This window comes from Moschus berezovskii, chromosome 4 (assembly GCF_049115385.1).
Source record: "Moschus berezovskii isolate FMDL1 chromosome 4, NW_MosBer_1.0, whole genome shotgun sequence".
NCBI lineage: Eukaryota > Metazoa > Chordata > Mammalia > Artiodactyla > Moschidae > Moschus > Moschus berezovskii.
In genome coordinates this window covers 43,591,571-43,613,302 of record NC_142463.1, presented here as the reverse complement: position 1 = coordinate 43,613,302, position 21,732 = coordinate 43,591,571, and the positions used below count along the sequence as shown (strand labels likewise).

Sequence of the window (21,732 nt, the reverse complement as noted above, 5' to 3'; positions counted from 1 at the left end):
ATAGCTGGACTCAGGCACAAGGCTGACTCACTTTTGCCCATTCAGTTAGGGAGAAAGGGCACAAAGGGGCCAATTCTATGGTTCTAACAGAGGAGCTCCAATCATACAAGGGCTCCTTCCTCTACTAGGGGCAGAAGGAAAGGGAGTGTGGTGTACAAAGCACTGGCTGTGACCTGGGAGCCCTGGAGTCTAGTCCTGGCTCTGCCACTGGACCTCAGATAATTGATCTATAAATGGTGGATGATAACATCTACCTTGCAGGTTGTTGTGAACATTAGAGATGGTGTATTTAAAGCACATAGCCATGGATCTGAACATACAAGCCCTCAAGAAATGGTAGCTATTAATTTTACCAAGCCATTGAACAAGTCCTCTAACTTGGGTCTTTGAAATTGTTCTGATTCCTTCCTATAAACAGTATTTCATTAGGTATTGGAATTTTTCATTAATTCATCCAACATTTATTGAGTGTAAACCAAGTAACAGGACAGGTTAAATGCTGGAATACACAGATAATAGGACATGGGCTTTGCTGTCTTAAGTCATGAAGATAGTCCAGATGACAGATGTATAAACATGTAAACAGTACACCATGATGCCATGCGATACATGTAAAAGCATATATGAGGCACTGTTGCAGAAAACAACACGGGAAACGGTTTCATGAGCAGCTCAGGAAGGTTTCCCCAAGGGCAGGATGTCAGAAGTTTACAGCTGGATGGCTAGAAGTCAGCTACGTGGACAAGCTAGGGAAGTGCAGGCAGACTAGCAGACTAGGCATGGAAGGAGGAAGCAGAGTGTGCTTCAGCAACCACAGATAGTCTGGTCTTGCTTTCTAACAAATGATGAGTGCATGGCAGAGGATGGAGCTCGACAGGTGAACGGGACCAGGTCATGCAGGGACTGGTAACAAAGCAGTTTGAATTCTAGCTTGAAAGCCCTTGGGGACCATGGATGGGTTGCAACAGGAGGCATGTCAGCAACAGGGATCTTGTAGAAAGATTATTCTTGTAAGAGAGTGAAGAACAGGTTGGGTGTGGGGAGGGTTGCAGGGGGCACTAGAAGCCAGGGACCTGCTGCTCCCATGAGAAGGGTTGTTCCTAGGGCTGAATAGGGGAATTCACACTGGCAGCCTTGTTACCACCCCACACAGCTGGCACACACAATCTGACATTTCTTTAGCATCTGCTTTGCTTTCTGGGCAGATGGGACAAGTCTGGAGTACCAGCAGCAGAACGATACTGAGTCCTTAATCCAATTAACTGCTCACAAGTTTACTTTCATGGGAGTGCTGGGAGATCAGTTGAGTTGTCAGTTTTCCCAGTGGAGAAGTATCTAGCATAGGGTCCTGAATGATTAACTTGGTAGTCCTTGTCACAAACAAGAATAGCTTGTTTTATACTTGGAGCAGATGTAAAAGGCACTGCCAGAGAGAACAGTGTAACTTAGCTGGTAGGAGAGAAACCCATGTTAGCTGGGCCACTTCTTCACATATTCAGATTTAACTTAAACTCAAATCTGAGTCTGATTTGTAGTTCTTCCACTTGCCATCTCTATGGCCCTGGGTCATTGTTCTGTACCTCTGTTTCCTTTTATAGGAAAAAGACACCCTAATCCCTCATTCCGTCATTCATTTCATATGGAGTGCCTGGTAGTGTGCCTGGCAGTGTGCCTGGCATAAGCATGTAACACAGCTGCAGTCAGGATTAAATGAGTGAAAGTATGTGTTACATGAGTTGAATCATGTCCTCCCACCCTGAAATTCCTATGTTGAAGTGTTAACTTCCAATATCTCAAAAAGTGACCTTATTTGGAAATAGGGTCATTGCAATATCTTAAAGGCTATTAAGGTCAGACTGGAGTCGTTCAGTTGCTCAGTTGTGTCCAACTCTTTGTGACCGCATGGACTGCAGCATGCCAGGCCTCCTTGTCCGTCACCAACTCCCGGAGTTTACTCAAACTCATGTCCACTGAGTTGGTTATTCCATCCAACCATCTCATCCTCTGTCGTCCCCTTCTCCTCCTGCCCTCAAGCTTTCCCAGCATCAGGGTCTTTTCAGATGAGTCAGTTCTTTGCATCAAGTGGCCACAGTATTGGAGTTTCAGCTTCAGCATCAGTCCTTCCAATGAATATTCAGGACTGATTTCCTTTAGGATGGACTGGCTGGATCTCCTTGCTGTCCAAGGGACTATCAAGAGTCTTCTCCAACACCACAGTTCAAAAGAATCAATTCTTCGGCATTCAGCTTTCTTTATAGTCCAACTCTCACATCCATATATGACTACTGGAAAAACTATAGCCTTGACTAGACGTACCTTTGTTGGCAAAATAATGTCTCTGCTTTTTAATATGCCGTCTAGGCCGATCATAACTTTTCTTCCAAGGAGTAAGCATCTTTTAATTTAATGGCTGCAGTCACCATCTGCAGTTATTTTGGAGCCCCAAAATAAAGTCTGTCACTGTTTCCACTGTTTCCCCATCTATTTCCCATGAAGTGATGGGACCAGATGCCATGATCTTGCTGAACTTTAAGCCAACTTTTTCACTCTCTTCTTTCACTTTCATCAAGAGGCTCTTTAGTTCTTCTTTGCTTTCTGCCATAAGGATGGTGTCATCTGCATATCTGAGGTTATTGATATTTCTCCCGGCAATCTTGATTGCAGCTTGTGCTTCATTCAGCCCAGCATTTCTCATGATGTACTCTGCATATAAGTTAAATAAACAGGGTGACAATATACGGCCTTGATGTACTCCTTTCCCTATTTGGAACTAGATGAAAAAGATCTTCACGACCCAGATAATCACGATGGTATGATCACTCACCTAGAGCCAGACATCCTGGAATGTGAAGTCAAGTGGGCCTTCGGAAGCATCACTATGACCAAAGCTAGTGGAGGTGATGGAATTCCAGTTGAGCTATTTCAAATCCTAAAAGATGATGCTGTGAAAGTGCTGCACTCAATATGCCAGCAAATTTTGAAAACTCAGCAGTGGCCACAGGACTAGAAAAGGATTTATTCCAATCCCAAAGAAAGGCAATGCCAAAGAATGCGTAAACTACTGCACAATTGCACTCATCTCATATGCTAGTAAAGTAATGCTCAAAATTCTCCAAGCCAGGCTTCAACAGTTCATGAATCACGAACTTCAAGATGTTCAAGCTGGTTTTAGCAGAGGCAGAGGAACCAGGAGCTAGAGATTGCCCCCAGATGTGAGGTGACAGTTGTGGAACAGATTCTCTCACAGCCCTCAAGAGAAGTCAACTCTGCTGACACCTTGTTCTCAGACTTGCAGCCTCCTGAACTGTGAGGAAATTAATCTCTGTTGTTTCAGCTACTTGGTTATTGCGCAAAGTTTCCCGCACACAAAATACAGTGTGCAAAGTGCTTAACACAGTGCCTTGAGCATGATAACTATCTGATATGCAAAAGTTGTTTAAAAAAGTAAGATCATGGCATCCAGTCCCATCACTTCATGGCAAACAGAAGGGGAAAAAGTGGGGGCAGTGACAGATTTTATTTTCTTGAGCTCCAAATCACTGTGGACAGTGACTTCACCCATGAAATTAAAAGATGCTTGCTCCTTGGAAGAAAAGCTATGACAAACCTAGACAGCATATTAAAAAACAGAGATATCACTTTGCTGACAAAGGTCCATATTGTCAAAGCTATGTTTTTTCCAGTCATGTCTGGATGTGAGAGTTGTACCATAAAGATGGCTGCCAAAGAATTGATGGTTCTGAACTGTGGTGTTGTAGAAGACTCTGGAGAGTCCCTTGGACTGCAAGGAGATCAAAGCAGTCAATTCTAAAGGAAATTAACCCTGAATATTCATTGGAAGGACTGATGCTGAAGCCAAAGCTTCAACACTTAGGCCACCTGATTGGAAAAGACCCCAATGCTGGGAAAGATTGAGAGCAGGAGGAGGAGAGGGCAACAGAGGATGAGATGGTTGGATAGCATCATGGACTCAATGGACATGAGTTTGAGCAAACTCAGGGAGATAGTGAAGGACAGGGAAGCCTGGGGTGCTGCAGTTCAAGGAGCTGCAAAGAGTTGGAAAATAAGCAAGAGATGTATCCTTGTTGGGATTATGCTCATCTTTCATTGAACAGATAATCAGAGGACAAATATTGTGTGCTGGGTGGTGTTCCAGACCTTGATAATAAGTGATAAACAGACACTAGTTCCTGCCTGTTGGATTCAGAGTTTTGAATAGGGGTCAAGTGTAGCGCATTATGAAGAAAATATGGATGTGCATTTGGGAAGACTTTCTGGAGGAGGCAATATTTTTGCTGAGTTTTGAAAACTGAGTAGAGACTGTCTCCAAGCAGATAATGAAATGGTAGGGCACACTGGTTAGAGGAAATGGCAAACACAAAGGTGTAGCAGAAAGCAAGTAATTAGTGAATTAAAGAAAGTCTGATAATCTCCATATCACATAATGGGAGTATACGCCTATGGAGGAATCCTGTGGACTTGCCCTCTGTAAGGGTGGTTCTTACCTTGCAGACAAAATTCTCTTTCATTTCCTTGGGGGCTTTCGCCAGCAGCTGTCAAAGCTGTCATCCACAGAACATATGTCACTCTGGGCTGCAGGCTGTCTATGGGATATGAATTTGGGGAGATCCTATAGGGAATTTCTGAAACGAAGATAAATATAAAGGAGGAAAGGCATTCATTAAAGGAAAATACTTGAATGTGGGCTTTTATTCATATTTATTTGTTAATGCTTCATTTAACTTGAAAAAGAAAAGCACATTGCTGTTTTAAAATAGTCCTAATTCATTAGTACTTAATACTTTAAAAGACCCTAGACACTGTCATTTATGAAGGGCCCATGTCACAGCATATCAAAAGAATTAAATTTTTTTTCTGTGATAAAAATCTTTTCAAAGAATGTGTATTATTTTGCTTTTGAAATTGTTTAGCTGTAGTAACTCCTTTTATTTCCTATAATTATAATGTTTCTGATATTTATCAGGTATATTTGAGAACTCCTGAGGAGGAAATTAAATGTACAAATTGTTTTCAAAAGAATTTTCAAGAAATTCCATTTCTTAGAAATTTGTGCATTTATCAATTAATGAAATAGAAATTTAAGTTACATTTATTAATTCTGATTTCTTTTTTTTTTTTTTGATAAGTTCTGGGTATTGGTCTTGGTGGATTTAAGCTCTGATCTGCTTCAATTTGACATAAAATCTAAAAAATGAGAGCAATAGTACTTAGATTTATTTTGGTAGTTTAAGCATAGATTGTCAATTCTTTATACTTTCAACACCCCTGCAGGTTCTCAGCAGGGAAGATTTGGTTTTTGAGCAATGTGTTGATGCTGTTTTTCTCCTCCAAGAAACATGAATGTCAGTAGCATTTAGTAAACAGGCAGTCTCCTCCTCCAGGGATCTGCTGGGTGTGAGTTTCAGAGTGAGCTCTCAACAACTGAGGGGAACTGTAAAATTAAGGCTGGAACTTCCACAGCAAGTAACTTCCTTACTTGCTCAGCAGACTTCCATGTGGTGATCAAAGTGGAAAGCAGCACTCAGCACTGTGCCCCAGCGTCATTTATGGGCTTACAAATCCCAGGGTGGGGCTTCCCAGGTGGTGCAGTGGTGAAGACTCTGCCTGTGAATGCAGGAGATGCCAGTTTGATCCCTGGGTTGGGAAGATCCCCCGGAGAAGGAAATGGCAACCCACTCCAGTATTCTTGCCTGAAAAATTCCATGGACAAAGGAGCCTGGTGGGCTACAGTCCATGTGGCCGCAAAGACTGAGTGACTGAGCACACACAAATCCCAGGGCAAGTTAGATTTCCCCCCTGCTTGCTGAATTTATTTCAACAGTCATACATATTTATTACTCATACAAGGTACTAAGACACAGAGTATGCCTCAAAGAGTTCACCATCTATTACTAGTACTAGTAGGGATAACAGACCCCATGACACTCCCACACCCCTGCTTACTATGGGTGACCAGCAAGACGGAGCCCAGTATTATTGCACTCACTCTGCCCAAAGGAGCTAAGGCCTCAGCAGAGCATTTAACAGCGGTGACTATCAGAGTAATTCCTATATTTTACATCCTGAGAAAAAGTACCATGTGGAAAATTCCCAACCCTACTTCAACCTGATGAAATTGCTTGCAGAGACTTCAGCTATATGATTAGACTAAATTGTATCTCATTCCCAAGGCAGGGGACTGAAAAAATTATTTGAGAGAGACTTTCTGCTCATCTTGCTGCAGCAAAGCATGCATGGTGAGCATCAGGGAGTCAAATGAGACGCTGGAACACAAGGGAAGGGGTTTGAATAGTTTTCTGGGCCAAAAATGTTTACATACATGCACACGCGCACACATGCATATATTGTATATATTTGAAGAATAAAAACAGAAATTATGGGAGGAGGAGGGAGGAGAGTGATGGTGTCAGCAATCTGGTTGGCAAATAGGCTGAGTTGAGTAATGTGAGAAAGAAGTCATGCAGGAAATACTGGTTCTGCTGCTTCATCTGGGCTGTGATCTGACAGAGATAAAGGAGGCCATTCAGCCCTTGGGTCTGAAACTTTTAGGCTGAGGTAGTTAAATGAGAAAAGCACCAGTTTAGGGAGAGGCTGCTGCTGCTGCTAAGTCACTTCAGTCGTGTCCAACTGTGTGACCCCATACATGGCAGCCCACCAGGCTCCGCCATTCTTGGGATTCTCCAGGCAAGAATACAGGAGTGTGTTGCCATTTCCTTCTCCAAAGCATGAAAGTGAAAAGTGAAGTGGCTCAGTTGTGTCCGACCCTCAGCGACCCCGTGGACTGCAGCCTTCCAGGCTCCTCCATCTGTGGGATTTTCCAGGCAAGGGTACTAATGGTTGCCAATTATCTGAAAAGTGACCAGTAAGAAGTGGTACCAGGCAAAACTGTTGTTGTTGTTTAGTCACTAAGTTCTGTCAGACTCTTTTGTGACCCTGTGGAATGTAGCCCACTCGGCTCCTCTGTCCATGGGATTCTCCAGGCAAGAATACTGGAATGGGTTGCCATTTCCTTCTCCAGGGGATCTTCCCGACCCAGGGATTGAACCCATGTCTCCTGCATTGGCAGGCAGATTCTTTACCACAGAGCCACGAGGTAAGCACACCAGGCAAAATGGTTGCATGGTTACTGGAAATTAGCTTTGATCTAATCATCTGCATTGGTTTAACAAAGTGCAAGGCAGTATTCAACCATTTGTTACTCAAAAAATGCTATTCTTATTAAACACCTACTGGATGCCTGACTACTGCAAGTCAGGGGGAGACGATGGTGACCTAATAATCATGGCTTCTGTCTTCATGTTGGCAAAAACAGCCAAGAATAATAAGTAGACTGTGTGTGCCTGTAGGGCAGTGCACATGGCAGTATCAACACACTTCCAGAGGAGTGGCAGTGCAGTGGAACTGCCTGGGGAAGCAGACACCCTGCCCCAGTGCTACACTTCTCTCCTGTCCAGGCAGGTGAAGTGTTCTTACTGCACCCTGCTTGTGCTGTTAGGGGGCAGGCCAGAAGACACCTAAGACAAGGGTCCTTCCTCCTGGGAACTCCATGCTCCTTTTGCTGTTGTGGAGCCTTTCTGGTTTCTTTCTCCCTCCTCCCAACCTATTGCCTCCTACCACTCTCTAGAAACTGCACTTGTGGATTCGCCAACAATTTCTGGTTGCCAAATGCAACAGGTAGTTGTCAGTCTTGATTAAAGAATTTACATCACTTCTGTGTACTTTTCCATCACCCTGGGTAGACCGTGAGCTCCCTGAAGACAGGGAACAGGTCTTATTCATCTGTAAGTGCTAAGAGGGAAACTACCTAAACTGGTACAAAATAGAGTTTTGAATCTGCACCTTCTTCCTTTTAAATTTATTTTAAAATACCCTTACACAGACTTCAGATTCATCAGATTTGTTGCAAATAAGGTAGGTAATTTCTTCAACATCTACAAGAGCAGATTTTAGAACCATCTAACCATGTTGATCTGTTATAAATAGACATCTCAGTTTAAATTCTAAAAAAATTAACATTTAAGAGGGAGCAAATTTCACATGAAGCATTCCAAATGGCCCAGGATGACATCAATTGATGAAGTGCCTTTGGGGGTACATTTCAAAACTGACTTACCCCGACAGTGGGGAGAAGTTATGTTCAGTGATGTGCTGCATTTAGAAATTGTGGATTATTAAGCGGATTGTTGTAAGGTCTCATAGTGGAGCACTATAGAACTGTTAAAAAGAAGAATGAGACAAGTCCACATGGACTTATGTGGAAAGATCTCACTATGGATTGATGTTTTTTGTTGTTTAGTTGCTAGTGCGAGGCAAAGTAAGATACAGATCAGAATACAGATGGGTATCCCAAATGTACACTAGTATATGCATTACATTTTCTTCTGGAAGAACACATGAAGAACTATTAACAGCCTAAGTATAGAGGAAGGGATAATTTCCACTTTATATCTTTCTGAACTATTTGAATGGTTTTACCATATATAAGTATTACTTATATAATAAAAAATTAATTAGCTTTAAAAGCCATAACTTTTAGAAAAGCAATACTGCAGATCTAAGGTCAAGAGAGAGGACCAGTTCCTCAAGTTTACCAGGGAAAAATCACTCTGCAGGCAGCACTCTGGCACCTATATGGCAGGTCGGCTTTGTTACATTCTTCTTGGACCCAATAATTCTCACTAAGGAATAAAATGGTTGCTTCTTTATGATAAATGCTCCTGAAAGAACTCTGGCTGCCTATAAATATGAAAGGGAGGTTCAAGCCAGGAAAAAAATAAAACAAAACTGCATAAATCAAAGATTTAAACATTAAATCTGGCAAGTGATTTGGAGCTGCTCAGTGAATGAGTGATGAAATCACTTGAGATAATGCTCTAGCCAGAATTTAATTGCTTTAGTATTATTGCATAATTATGGGTCATAAGGAGTTACTTAAATTGTATTTTATCCATTTAAGGAGAAAATAACATGCTATGATGGTATTTCCGAGTGTGGGGATTCAAAGGTTCTCTAAACGCATTCCCTGCAAACCTCAAGGGTCTATATAATGATATCCAAGTGCCTCTATTGCTTTTTGACATGCTGTCCCCATGTAAGTGAGCTCCTTGAGAGCCTCATTCATTAACTTCATTTCTTCCATTTGCTTGGCATGTAACACATATTCAGTAACTTTGTGAGTGTGTGTTTAGATGTCTTTTATTTTTCTTCATTCAATTAACTTTACAAATATTTATTGAGCACTAACTAAGCACTAGGTACAGTGCTAGCACTTGCACACGCTTGTGTTTTCCCAACATCTAAACAAGAAATGCCCTGTTGCCTTTGTCTCTCACACATACCACAAAGCTGAGGCTGGGAGTTGGAGTCCCGTTCCTTCCAATATATCCTGTAATGGAGGATGCAGCCCATTTGCTCCTGGGCTGGAATTTCGTCCCATGAAATTAAAACGCTCCCCTTTTCCTCTGAAATGGCATTAATGTGGGGGCCACTCAGTGGTGCTGTGAAGTAGAACATAGGAGGCTTTTGTCACCCTCCAAATCCAAACCATTAAACTAAAGCACAATTGGACAAAAGATCCCAAGACTCACCTTTGTGCTCGGAGTTACCCCAGGTGGAGTTGTACCCTCCCTGGTCCCCTGCAAGCGCATGCACGCGGATTTCATAACAGACGTAGGGTTTTATGTTTTCTGCAAGACATAAAGACAGAGGCTATTCCAGCTCAGAAAAAGGTTTAAACAAAACCACACAGCTTCTGAAACAAAACTCACTTTTAAGGAAAAACTTCGACTTCTACAAATAAATTATTTGCTGTTTACAGCAAAGTAAGGGTGGTGTTTTGTAGGCATAGCACTTGAACGGCTCTTCTGATTCCCCAGATACTTATCATGATCTGACAGGGCAGCGTAGGTGACACATTCTGGTGTGACTAGTCAGGGTGCTGCTCAGTGTAACCTACCCCTCTGCCCCACCCTGCCAGCCCCCAAACCCCCGCCATGTTCCACTCAGATCTCAGCTGCTTCACAGCTTGGCAGACTGGGAAGATACCTGGGGATGGTTATACCCCTTCCTATCTTTTAAAGTGCTACACTTTGCAGTTTTCTGTCAGTCATAAGGTTTATTGGCACTCTCCCCTGCCCAAACTCCTTATTTCCATGAATCTCAAATGTCAACTTCCTATAAAGAAAAGGCCCCTCTCATAGATACTGCCTGTGACTTATCTTTAAACTCCCAATGAAAATTTAAAGGAAAAAGATTACTTCTATGAGGTAACTAACTGTAGTCTCACATGGTCAGAGGAAGGACTCTCTCCCACATTGTTCAATGCCATGCCGTCGTAGGTAGATCGGGTCCCCTACACTGACAATTGATTAGGGTTTCACATTTTCTTTTTGGGAAGAGAAATTTTATATCAGAATAATTTACTACATAGTGTGTTTTCTATAAAAATCCATTATCCCTTAAATATTCCAGCAAGTAGGCAGTACATAAAGCCCAAATGTGCAACTACTACTGGACGAAGGAGCCTGGTGGGCTGCAGTCCGTGGGGCCGCTAACAGTCAGACACGACTGAGCGACTTCACTTTCACTTTTCACTTTCAAGCATTGGAGAAGGAAATGGCAACCCACTCCAGTGTTCTCGCCTGGAGAATCCCAGGGACGGGGGAGCCTGGTGGGCTGCCATGTACGGGGTTGCACAGAGTTGGACATGACTGAAGCGACTTAGCAGCAGCAGCAGTGGAGGAGGGCAGGCTTCCCTTGTGGCTCAGATGGTAAAGAGTCTCCCTGCAATGCAGGAGACTGGGGTTCAATCCTGGGTTGGGAAGATCCCCTGGAGGAGGCCATGGCAAACCATTCCAGTATTCTTGCCTGGAGAATCCCATGGACAGAGCAGCCTGGTGGGCTATAGTCCATGGGGTCACAAAGAGTCCGACTCTACTGAGCGACTAACACGTGGAGGAGGGAAGAAAACGTGGCTTCATAACTTAGCTGACACTTTCTTTTTTATGAAGGGTAGAGGCCGAGCAAGCTTGTTCCCCGATTCTGACCTTGATAACTCCTCCTGTTTTCCTGGCTAATTCTTACATGTGTGTGTATGTGTGCTCAGTCAGTCATGTCTGACTCTGCAACCCCATGGACTGTAGACTGGAGGCTCCTCTGTCCATGGAACCTTCCAGTCAAGAATGTTGGAGAGGGTTGCCATTGCCTACTCCAGGGGATCTTCCCAACTCAGGGATTGAACCTGCCTCTCTTGGGTCTCCGGTATGAACACACCCTAATCACTGTCTGCTCCCCACCTCAGAAATTCCTTATCCTTGCTGCTGGTGGATGAAGCCCACACTCTTAACATTTTCATTTCTTTTTAGAGTCCGGCCCTGAGTTCCAGGCTTATTTCTCAAGACTCCCATGCATGCACATACACCTAGCACTCCTGGGCAAAGGCTCTGTCTCCCTATTCATAAACTGTCTCTCAAGTGGTTTTACTATGGAAAGCTATTTTCACCTATTAAGTCTGGGAGAAGGCAAACACTAAATGATCAGCAATGAGAAGTAATCATAGAGGAACTATGATGGGAGCATACAGAAGATGAGCCCCAATAGCTAGGCATGAGGAAAGGTTTTCTAGACACCATGAGGTCTATGTATCTGTAAAAGGAGTGGTTATATAATAAGGTCAGAACTGTTTTCACCTAGACAAGACAGGACTGACAGTCTCTAGCCTAGACCCCACCAACTAATAATCCAGGAGTTGAACTTCACTGTAGCCATTCCAAAGCACCCAACTCTGCCCCAGCTAGATGCTGGGAAAAAAGTGGTAAGGGTCTTATGGCAATGAGTTATCTTACTGATTGGAGAGGGTAACTTTGAATTCATGATAAGTTTGAATTAGTTAAATTCTAAGTGTTTATTTCCAGAATGTTACATCAAAACAAACTCATAGTTAATCAAGTGTTTTCAGGTAGGAGAATGACTTGAATTAATAGTTAATCTCATCCAGTATTATTGATTTTATTCAAATGAATATGCCTGAAGTGCTTAAGAACATTTTAGTTTCCTAAGTATGGAAAAAATTCTCTCATGTCATTTATTTTAGGCACTGTGTATAGAATTATTAGAATTTCTAAAGGGAAAGATCTGTAGGGACTGTATAGTTCAAACTATCCCAAAGGGGTAAATCCTAATATAATAAGTATTTACAATTACATAGCAGTTTAGAGTTCAGTATCTACTGTTTCATCTGATTTGATGGACATAACAGTCATAAAGGGCTTCCCAGTTAGGTCAGTGGTAAAGAATATGCCTGCCAGCACAGGAGATTCAGGAGACACAGGTTTGACCCCTGGGTCGGGAAGATCACCTGGAGGAGGAAATGGCAACACACTGCAGTATTCTTGCCGGGGGAAATCCCATGGACAGAGGAACCTGGTGGGCTACAGTCCATAGGGTCGCAGAGTCAGACATGACTGAGCACACACACACATACACACACACCCTTTAAGGAACATTGATTCCACTTCAGCAACTCTAGGGACAGAGAACTCACTGCCTTCAGGGGCAATCAACTGTCCTATTAGAGACCATCAACTATAAGGGAAGTACTTTCTCAAAATTGAGCTGACATCTGTCTTCTTACAATTTTTATGCAGAGGGCCTTCATTCTGCTCTCCGGCACAACAAAGGACACATTCTCTTTCTTACATGCATATCGAAGCCAGCAAGAGTCATCAACCACCTCCCACCCCAATCTAGAATTCTCTTCTACACGCTAAACGGCTTCCCCATTAAAAGTTCCAGACCCTAAAGGCTTGCTCACCTTCCTCTGATGCTCACAGGGTTATCCAGGCAGAATTCTCTTTAAGTACGGTGATTAAAACTGAACACAACCCACTAGAAGTCTGAGTAGCTAGACTCTAAAAGAGGCACACAGTATTATCATGCACCAAGCTCTGTTTCTTTCATCTGTGAAAATCTTGTCTCCTTAAGCAGGGTGTGTATATCCTCCTGGACAGGTATAATGGTTGTCATGGTGTAATGAAACTATTATGGAATTTAGAGCTTCAAAACCTATAAAAATCTTAGCTCCGTCACATATAATAATAATAATGATAGCTAGATTATCGAGCACTTAAAATGTGTTAGGTACTGTTAAAAATGTTTTCTCTTTCAATTAGTCTTTACAATAAACCAGTGAGGTAGGTAATATTACCCCCATTTTCCAGATAAGGAAACTGAGGCACAGAGAAGTTAATTGGCCCTGGATCATACACTTTGATAATCTGGCTGCAGAATTTTTCATCACTATGCTGAACTTATACTTTAAAAATCACATTGACATTTTTAACACATTAAATTAACACATCCATTGCTATACAGAAAACATATTTATCAACATTTTAGAGGAATACATCTCAGTGCTCTGTGGTAACCTAAATGGGAACGAAATAAAAAAAAGAAGGGTTATATATTGGGTTGGTCAAGGTCCATTCAGGTTTCCTGTAATATAGAAATATATGTATAGCTGATTCACGTTGCTATTAGTAGAAACTAACGCAACATTGTAAAGCAACTATATGCCAATAAAATTAATTAATTAATTAATTTGGGGTGATCTGCTGACCTAGATTTGTATTAATAATCTTATGATGATTTTGATTAACTATAGAACAACAGTTAGTAGGAGAAAAATAGAAGGAGGAAAATACTGTAGTTTCAGCTTCTGAATGTGTCAGCACATGTGCATGCACACACACACACACACACACACACACACACACAGACACACGTGCCTTGTTCGTTGAAATTCATCCTGGAAGATTTTCAAGCAAGTGACCATCTAACTAGCTTAACTCTAGCATGCAAATAATACCATTTCTCTTTGGGAAAATTAAAATAAGAAATTTCCACTAACCAGTTTTTGGTAACATTCATTGGTAAGTAAGGGAGGCCTTTGAGTATTTCAAACACAAAACAATATTAGAAGCTGACAGTGGCTCACAGAGTAAGACTTCAGAGTTTGTGAATTAAGAACTTGAAAAAATAAAGAACTTGAGATGTTGCCCTTTAATGTTTGTTTGGCAAATGTCAGCCACTTGCGGTATGATTAGGACTAGATCTCTCTGACAGATTAAGGATTCTTTTCACTGGTTAGAAATAGCAAGCCCCACTTAGGGACTGCTTCTATGACAGCAGAAGGGTAAGCATCAGACTCTGATAGGAGGAAGACACACAGCACAGCAATCATTTGTTAAAATGATTAAACAAGCCTTTGGCCGCCTTGTTTTCCAATTGTCCAATGTTGCTTATAGGCTTCCCAGTGGTAAAGAATTCACCTGCCAACACCGGAGGCGTAGGTTCGATCCCTGGATCTGGGAAGATCCCCTGGAGAAGGAAATGGGAACCCACTCCAGTATTCCTGCCTGGGAAATTCCATAGACAGAGGACCCTGGTGGGCTACAGTCCATGGGGTTGCAAAGTGTCAGACAGGACTTAGTGACTAAACAACAAGAACAACAGTGTTGCTTATGCATAGGATTAAATGACTATTTATGAAATTTCTTTTCAGTTTAAATTCATATTGTATGATACAGAAATTTAAGATGTACTCCAAGGATAAAATGAAATGAAAAAAAAAAAAACACTGATCAACTTCTGTCCAATCCTTTGAATGCATTTTCAGATGCTTTCTATCACTTGATACATGTAACCACTGACAGATTTGGGATTTGAGGATGAGAGAAACCAACTGTCATACAGATAATTCTGGGTTTATTATCACACAAATAATAAGTAGCAGAATTGGAAATGAAAGATCTCCTGGTTTCCTCATCTATAATAATGGGGAAAATAACTCTTGCTACACATGGTTTTTCTCACAATTAAATGAACTCCCAAATGTAAGGTGTCCATCACACTGACTGGCTACTACTTAGCTCTCAGCCATGCTTGTTGGGTTCATTATTTACTCATCATATATGGCACTGTCCCAGGCACATGAGTTTTCCATAAATCCTAGAGGTTTTAGTCAATCATTGGGTCTTCTATGGCTGCAGTGGTGCACCCTGATGGGCTCTAGGTCATCACTGCCCCCCTTCTCATGCAGCTGTAACTGAGAGCATGGCTCTGGCTTCCTGCCTGAAGTTTCCTTGAAAAATGTGAACTTAGTAACCCTTGAGAAGGAAGGTGAATATTAAGTACCTGAAATCATAGCAGACAGGTTGTAGGGGGGACTCCACAACCAGCCAAGAGGGGGCTGCATGTCACCCCCCGGGTGGAGCTCCCTCCACTCCACCACGTATTTCTGCACAGCAGTGGCAGCTTTCTTTGGAGGTGTCCACGTCACCATTAGCTTGTCCATGCCCTCTGACTTTGCAAAGACCTGTTGAGGAGCCAGCAACTCTTTATGGGGAAAAGTGGGAGGGAAAAAAAAAAATCACAGTGGAAACAGATATAAAAAACAACCACCCAACCCAGCAAAGTTGTAGCAAGAACCAATTTCTTTTAATGGACTTCAGGTTCACAGATTTTGTTCATCCAGCTTCTCAGTTCTTGGGAGAACAGGCATCGGTACCAGGACCCTATGTAGTGTTATTTATGGAATTATTTCCCCTATCTTCCATTTCACTTTCCATTTCTGTGTCCCCAAAGGAACCTGCTCTAGTGATCTATAATAGGCATCCTTCTAACCTACCTCCTATATGTTTATTTACATATATGTGTGTCCTTGAGAATTACTGTTGCTCAGTTTGTGTGTTGTATTTTCATGAAACACATTTGGAATAAACCTAGTGCTTTTCCTAACTTTTCCCACTCAACAATATGTTTCTAGGATACATCTATTCTGCTGCTATATGAAAATCAAGCTCATTCCTTCAGGTTACTGCCTCAACATGTTCTTTGTGCAGTCTCCAAGTGACAAGCTTTCTTCCAACTCTTTGCCAACACAAACAAGGATGCAAAGAGTGTCGCTCTCATCCTCTTACACTGTTGGTGAGAATGTAAACTGGTATAGCCACTATGGAGAACAGTACAGAGGTTCCTTAAAAAACTAAAAATAGAGCTACCACATGACCCAGCAATCCCGCTCCTGGGCAAAGATCTGGAGAAAACCATAATTTGAAAGGATGCACGTACTCTGATATTCATTGCAGTACTATTTACAACAGCCGGGACGTGGAAGCAACCTCAGTGTCCACTGACCCAGGCATGGATAAAGAAGATGTGGTACATATACACAACGGGATATTACTCAGCCACAAAACAAATGAAATAATGCCATTTGCAGTGACATGGATGGACCTAGAGATTGTCGTACAGAATGAAGCAAATCAAAAATAGAAAGACAAATATATAATATCACTTATATGTGGAATCCAGAAAAATGGTTCACATGAACTTATTTGCAAATCAGAAATAGAGTCATAGATTAGAAAACAAATTTGTGGTCACTAAGGAGGAGGGATGGGATGAATTGGTAGATTGGGATTGACATATACACACTGCTGCTGCTGCTAAGTCACTTCAGTCGTGTCCGACTCTGTATGACCCCATAGACGGAAGCCCACCAGGCTCCCCCGTCCCTGGGATTCTCCAGGCAAGAACACTGGAGTGGGTTGCCATTTCCTTCTCCAACATATACACACTGCTATATATAAAATAGATGACTAATAAGAACCTATTATATAGCACAGGGAACTATACTCAATGTTCTGTGATGACCTAAATGAGAAGGAAATCTAACAGAAGAGTATTGCTAAGTCGTGTCCGATTCTTTGTGACCCTATGGACTGCAGCATGCCAGGCTTCCCTGTCCTTCACTATCTCCCAGAGTTTGCTCAAACTCATGTCCATTGAGTCCATGATGCCATCCAACCATCTCATCCTCTGTTGCCCTCTTCTCCTCCTGCCCTCAATCTTTCCCAGCATCAGACTCTTGGAATCAAATGGGCAAAGAATTGGAGCTTCAGCTTCAGCATCAGTCCTCCCAATGAATATTCAGGGTTGATTTCTTTAGGATTGACTGGTTTTACCTCCTTGTTGTCCAAGGGATTCTCAAGAGTCTTCTCCAGTACAATTTAAAAGCATCAATTCTTCGGCACTCAGCCTTCTTTATGGACCAGCTCTCACATCCAATCATGACTATTAGAAAAACCGTAGCTTTGACAATATGGACCTTTGGCCGTAAAGTGATGTCTCCACTTTTTAATATACTGTCTAGGTTTGTCATAGCTTTTCTTTCAAGGAGCAAGCGTCTTTTAATTTCATGACTGCAGTAACTGTCCACAGTAATTTTGGAGCCTAAGAAAATAAAATCTGCCACTGTTTCCACTTTTTCCCCATCTATTTGCTATGAAGTGATGGGACCAGATGCCATGATCTTAGTTTTCTGAATGTTGAATTTTAAGCAGCTTTTCCACTCTCCTCTTTCACTTTCATCAAGAGGCTCTTTAGGTCCTCTTCACTTTCTGCCATTAGGGTAGTGTCATCTGCATATCTGAGGCTGTTAGATTTTCTCCTGGCAAACTTGATTCCAGCTTGTGATTCATCCAACTCAGCATTTTGCATGATGTACTCTGCTTATTAGTTAAATAAGCACGCTGACAATACACTGTCATGACGTACTCTTTTCCCAAATTTGAACCAGTGTGGACTGGATATATGTATATGTATTATATAACTGATCACTTTGCTGTACAGAAACTAACACAACATTGTAGAGCAACTATACTTCAGTTTTTTAAAACAGACTCTCTCTACATATAAATGCACATAATTTCTCAGTTATAGACTAAATTCACCCATTTCCCTAAATATGGTCAGACTGATCTCTAAAACAGTAAATCAGTTGACCCTCCAACAAGAAAGGCGTGAGAGTTCTCATTTCCCCACCAACACTTGGTGTTTTCTTTTTCATTTTCCCAAGCTGGCACATGTAAGGCGGTATTTAATTGTGGTTTTATTTTCGTTTTCTGATTTCTTACGAGGCTGAGCTCTTCACATATCACTAGCTGTCTGACTTTCCCCTTTTCATACCTCACTCATTTTTTTTTTCTGTTGTATTTCCTGTCTTCTTCCTGATTTGCAGAAATAACTTTTATATTCTAGATATTAATCACTTGTTAGTTTTCAACACTAAAAATGTCTCACTCCAGTCTTTCAAGTCTCTGTTAATTTTATGATGTGCTTGTTGAACATAAATACTTACTTTGATGTGGATAAATTCACCACAGTTTGTGTATTTTGAGTCTTGTTTATAAAATCCTTCAATTCTGGGGTCACAAAGATACTCAACTACATTTCCTCCCATTTGCTTTTGGTTTTATTTAATACCTTTCACATTTAGGTTTTTAATGCAAATCTAGCTAAACGGTGTGTGTGTTTTGTTTTTCTTTTTTAAGGAAATAAGCTTTATCATTTTTTCAAAACAACAGGTCAGTTTTTCCAAATGTGGTATCACCCCTGTCACACACTGCTGCTGCTAAGTCACTTCAGTCGTGTCCGACTCTGTGTGACCCCATAGATGGAAGCCCACCAGGCTCCCCCATCCCTGGGATTCTCCACACTAAGCTCCACATATTCATGGGTTTGTGTGTGGATCAGTTTCTTCACCAGAACACACTGGTCACATTACAAGGCTCTGTGACACCTGACTATTTGGTAGTGAAAGTCCCTCCTCATTTTGCTCTTCTTTTTTTCAAAGTGATCTTGGGTATTCATGAAACTTTATTCTTCCACATAGCTCTTATAATCAGTTTATGAGAGTCCTCAAAAATTTCAGCTGGTATTTTTATTGGAATTATATTAAATTTACAGCTCAGTTCAGGGAGAACTGATATTGTTACAATGTTAAGTTGTCCCATTTATAAATATGATGTTTCTTTGAAGTTGTTTGGGTCTCTTTTTATATCTTTTAATGGAGTTTCAAAAATTCCTCCTTAAAGTTTTAATGTGCTTTTTAAGGTTAATTCCTAGACATGTTATACTATTAGTTTGCTATTTAAATGGCATTTTATTTTCTACTTCTTTTCCACTATGAATCTGTGTGCGTTATTCTTATTCTAGCCGACCTGCTAAACTCTCTAATTAGTTCTCATAATTTGTCTATGGCCCTTGTTAAATTTTCCATGTAATAATCTTATTAGCTGTACACTTAAAATCTCTTCTTTCCAATCTTTGAACAAATCTCATTTCCTTTTTTTAAAATCTTGTTGCTAATTTTAAAAAGCATGTTCCCACATATCTTTATTAAGATGATGCTTGCTGCATGTTTTTGGTAGAAAATCTTTAAAAAGCTAAAAAGTTTTCCTTTTTTTATAGCTTTCAAATACATTTTATTTTTATAAAATACTATTTATTTACTAAAACTTTTGTTTCACTAAATACATTTCTATATCTGTTAAGAACATATCCTCATTTTCTCCTTCAGTATTAAGGTAGTGAATTACATTGATACACTTTTCTGATACTGATCCATCTTTGTATTCTTGGGGGCAACCCCTGCTTGATCACTCTGCACTCATTATCTTTTCTTCTTTCTTCTTAGAATAGACTTATTTTTTAAAGCAGTTTTAAGTTCACAGCAAAATTGAGTGAGAGGTACAGACATTTTCCACACACCCCTGACCCCATACACGCATCACTTCCCCCATTATCGGACATCCTACACCAGAGTAGTATATTCTGTAAGATGCTTCATAAATATTTTCAAATATTTTCCCCTTTCATTCACGTTTTCTCTTACTGGGGCTCCTTTTAGGCAATTATCATCACTTTGGCCACCTCATGCGACAAGTTGACTCACTGGAAAAGAGTCTGGTGCTGGGAAGGATTAGGGGCAGGAGGAGATGGGGACGACAGAGAATGAGGTGGCTGGATGGCGTCACCGACTCGATGGACATGAGTTTGAGTGAACTCTGGGAGTTGGTGATGGACAGGGAGGCCTGGCGTGCTGTGATTCATGGGGTCGCAAAGAGTCGGACACGACTGAGCAACTGAACTGAACTGAACTAATTCTTTCAATGTCTTAAGTCTTCTCATTTTTCAAACTCTTTTTTCCTTTGGATGACTTTTAAGTTTCTCACCCAATCCTCCCCTCACTCACTCACTCTTCAGATAAGTCTTTTCTGCTATCCAACCCATTGGGTGAGTTCTTTATTTCAACAACTGAACTTTTCATATTGAATCTCTATTTGGGGCTATTCCACAACCACCTGTTTCTGATTCATGTTCCCAGTATCCTCTCTTATCTTTCTAAGGATTCTTATTATGCTTACTCTAAATTCTTATTTATTCAATTATTTCTGGTTGCACTGGGTCTTCATTGCAGTCAGCATGCTTTCTCTAGTAGCAGTGAGCAGGGGGCCACTCTTAGTAGCAGAGAAGGGCTTCTCTCCTGTTGCCAAGCAGGGTATCTAGGCACATGGGCTTTAGTAGTTACAGCACATGGGCTCAGTGGCGCATGGGCTTTAGTTGCTCCACAGCATGTGGAATCTTCCTGGACCAGGGATTGAACCCATGGCCCCTGCATTGGGAAGAGGAGTCTTATCCACTGGACCACCAGGGAAGCCCTTATTCTAAACTCTTGCTCTTTCTATTGTGCTGATTATGCGTCCTACCATACAAGTAGTCCCACTTGGTGCCTTTCCTTCCCAGAACTGTGCCCCTCAGATTTCTCCTAATTTTCTCCTTTGGGGTCATGTTTTATTTTCTTGGATTGATCAGCAGCCTTGACCTTCATTTTTCTATGAGGGGAGTAGTGAAACCTTAGCCAGAGCTTGTGCTTACCTCCAGGTAAGCTTAGGTGAGAAGAAGGAGCTTTTCAGAGTGGAGAGCCAGAGAGTCTATAGTGATGCACCCTGAGCTCTGCTTGGCTCTTGGGAGGTGCACCTGACAGCTCCAGAACCTGCCCGTGCCTCTGTGCCTGACACTGCTCTTCCTGGGGGAGTGGGACTGTCATTCTCTTCTATAACTGCCAGGCCATGGGGTTGGGGGGCAGGAGAATATCACAGGCACTCTTCGTTAGGTTCCAGGGCTTCCTCATAGTCATTCTGCCCTGCCCTCCAGACTTTCCGGCCCCATAGTAAAAATACCTGGGTATCAATACCAAGTAAAATACCATAGTGAAAATACCAAGGCAACAAGGGGGAGAAAAAGGAGTGCAACAAGCCAGTGCTAGCTCAGCCCTCTCCATTCCTCACTATTCCCCACTCACAGGTACTCATCTTGTCCTGTCTCTCCTTAGGCGTCGTTGGGTGGGTTTGGTACCTCTGTGTTAGCTATCTTGCCAGGAACTGGAATTCCCCAGCCCTGGTTGTTTGTCTTCATTTGCCTCGATACCTTATTTTCTGGCTATGCCACAAATTTGTTTTTGTTTTGGAGAATAAAACGTATTCATTCAGTAAATATGTATTGAGCATGCAGGGTTTGAAAGACTCTTTGCCAGGTGATGGGCTAACACAGTCAATGAGCTTTCCTAACCACTGCTCTCATTGCAATTAGCTAAGTAAATCAACTTGGCATTGCCCAGTTTCTGAGTCACCACACTTGCCGGGAACCACCCTGAATTTTCTCCCCACTGTGTTTACCAGGGCATGCCCTCTCTTTTAGAACTTGGCTAACGACGAATCACCTGCCTGCTCGGATCTTAATTTAAAACAAACCTCGCCTGCATACCTGCACTCCTTTGCCTGGCTAACACAAACTTGTCTCTCTACTCTC

General features: G+C 41.7%; 1 protein-coding gene across 3 annotated transcripts in view; it reads right to left on the bottom strand.

Annotated features, from left to right (window-relative positions):
• The window catches only part of IL12RB2 (interleukin 12 receptor subunit beta 2), a 78,975-nt gene that overhangs the window by 8,475 nt on the left and 48,768 nt on the right, over nucleotides 1-21,732 (bottom strand). For 2 of the 3 annotated variants that reach the window (XM_088835374.1, XM_055401489.2), the window contains exons 10-13: nucleotides 15,214-15,414; nucleotides 9,609-9,707; nucleotides 9,360-9,518; nucleotides 4,506-4,643 (exon numbers count right to left, since the gene is read on the bottom strand). In XM_088835374.1, coding sequence (XP_088691500.1) covers nucleotides 4,506-4,643; nucleotides 9,360-9,518; nucleotides 9,609-9,707; nucleotides 15,214-15,414 — 597 coding nt within the window. The remainder of the gene's footprint in view (nucleotides 1-4,505; nucleotides 4,644-9,359; nucleotides 9,519-9,608; nucleotides 9,708-15,213; nucleotides 15,415-21,732) is intronic. The other variant, XM_088835375.1, reaches the window with a different exon arrangement.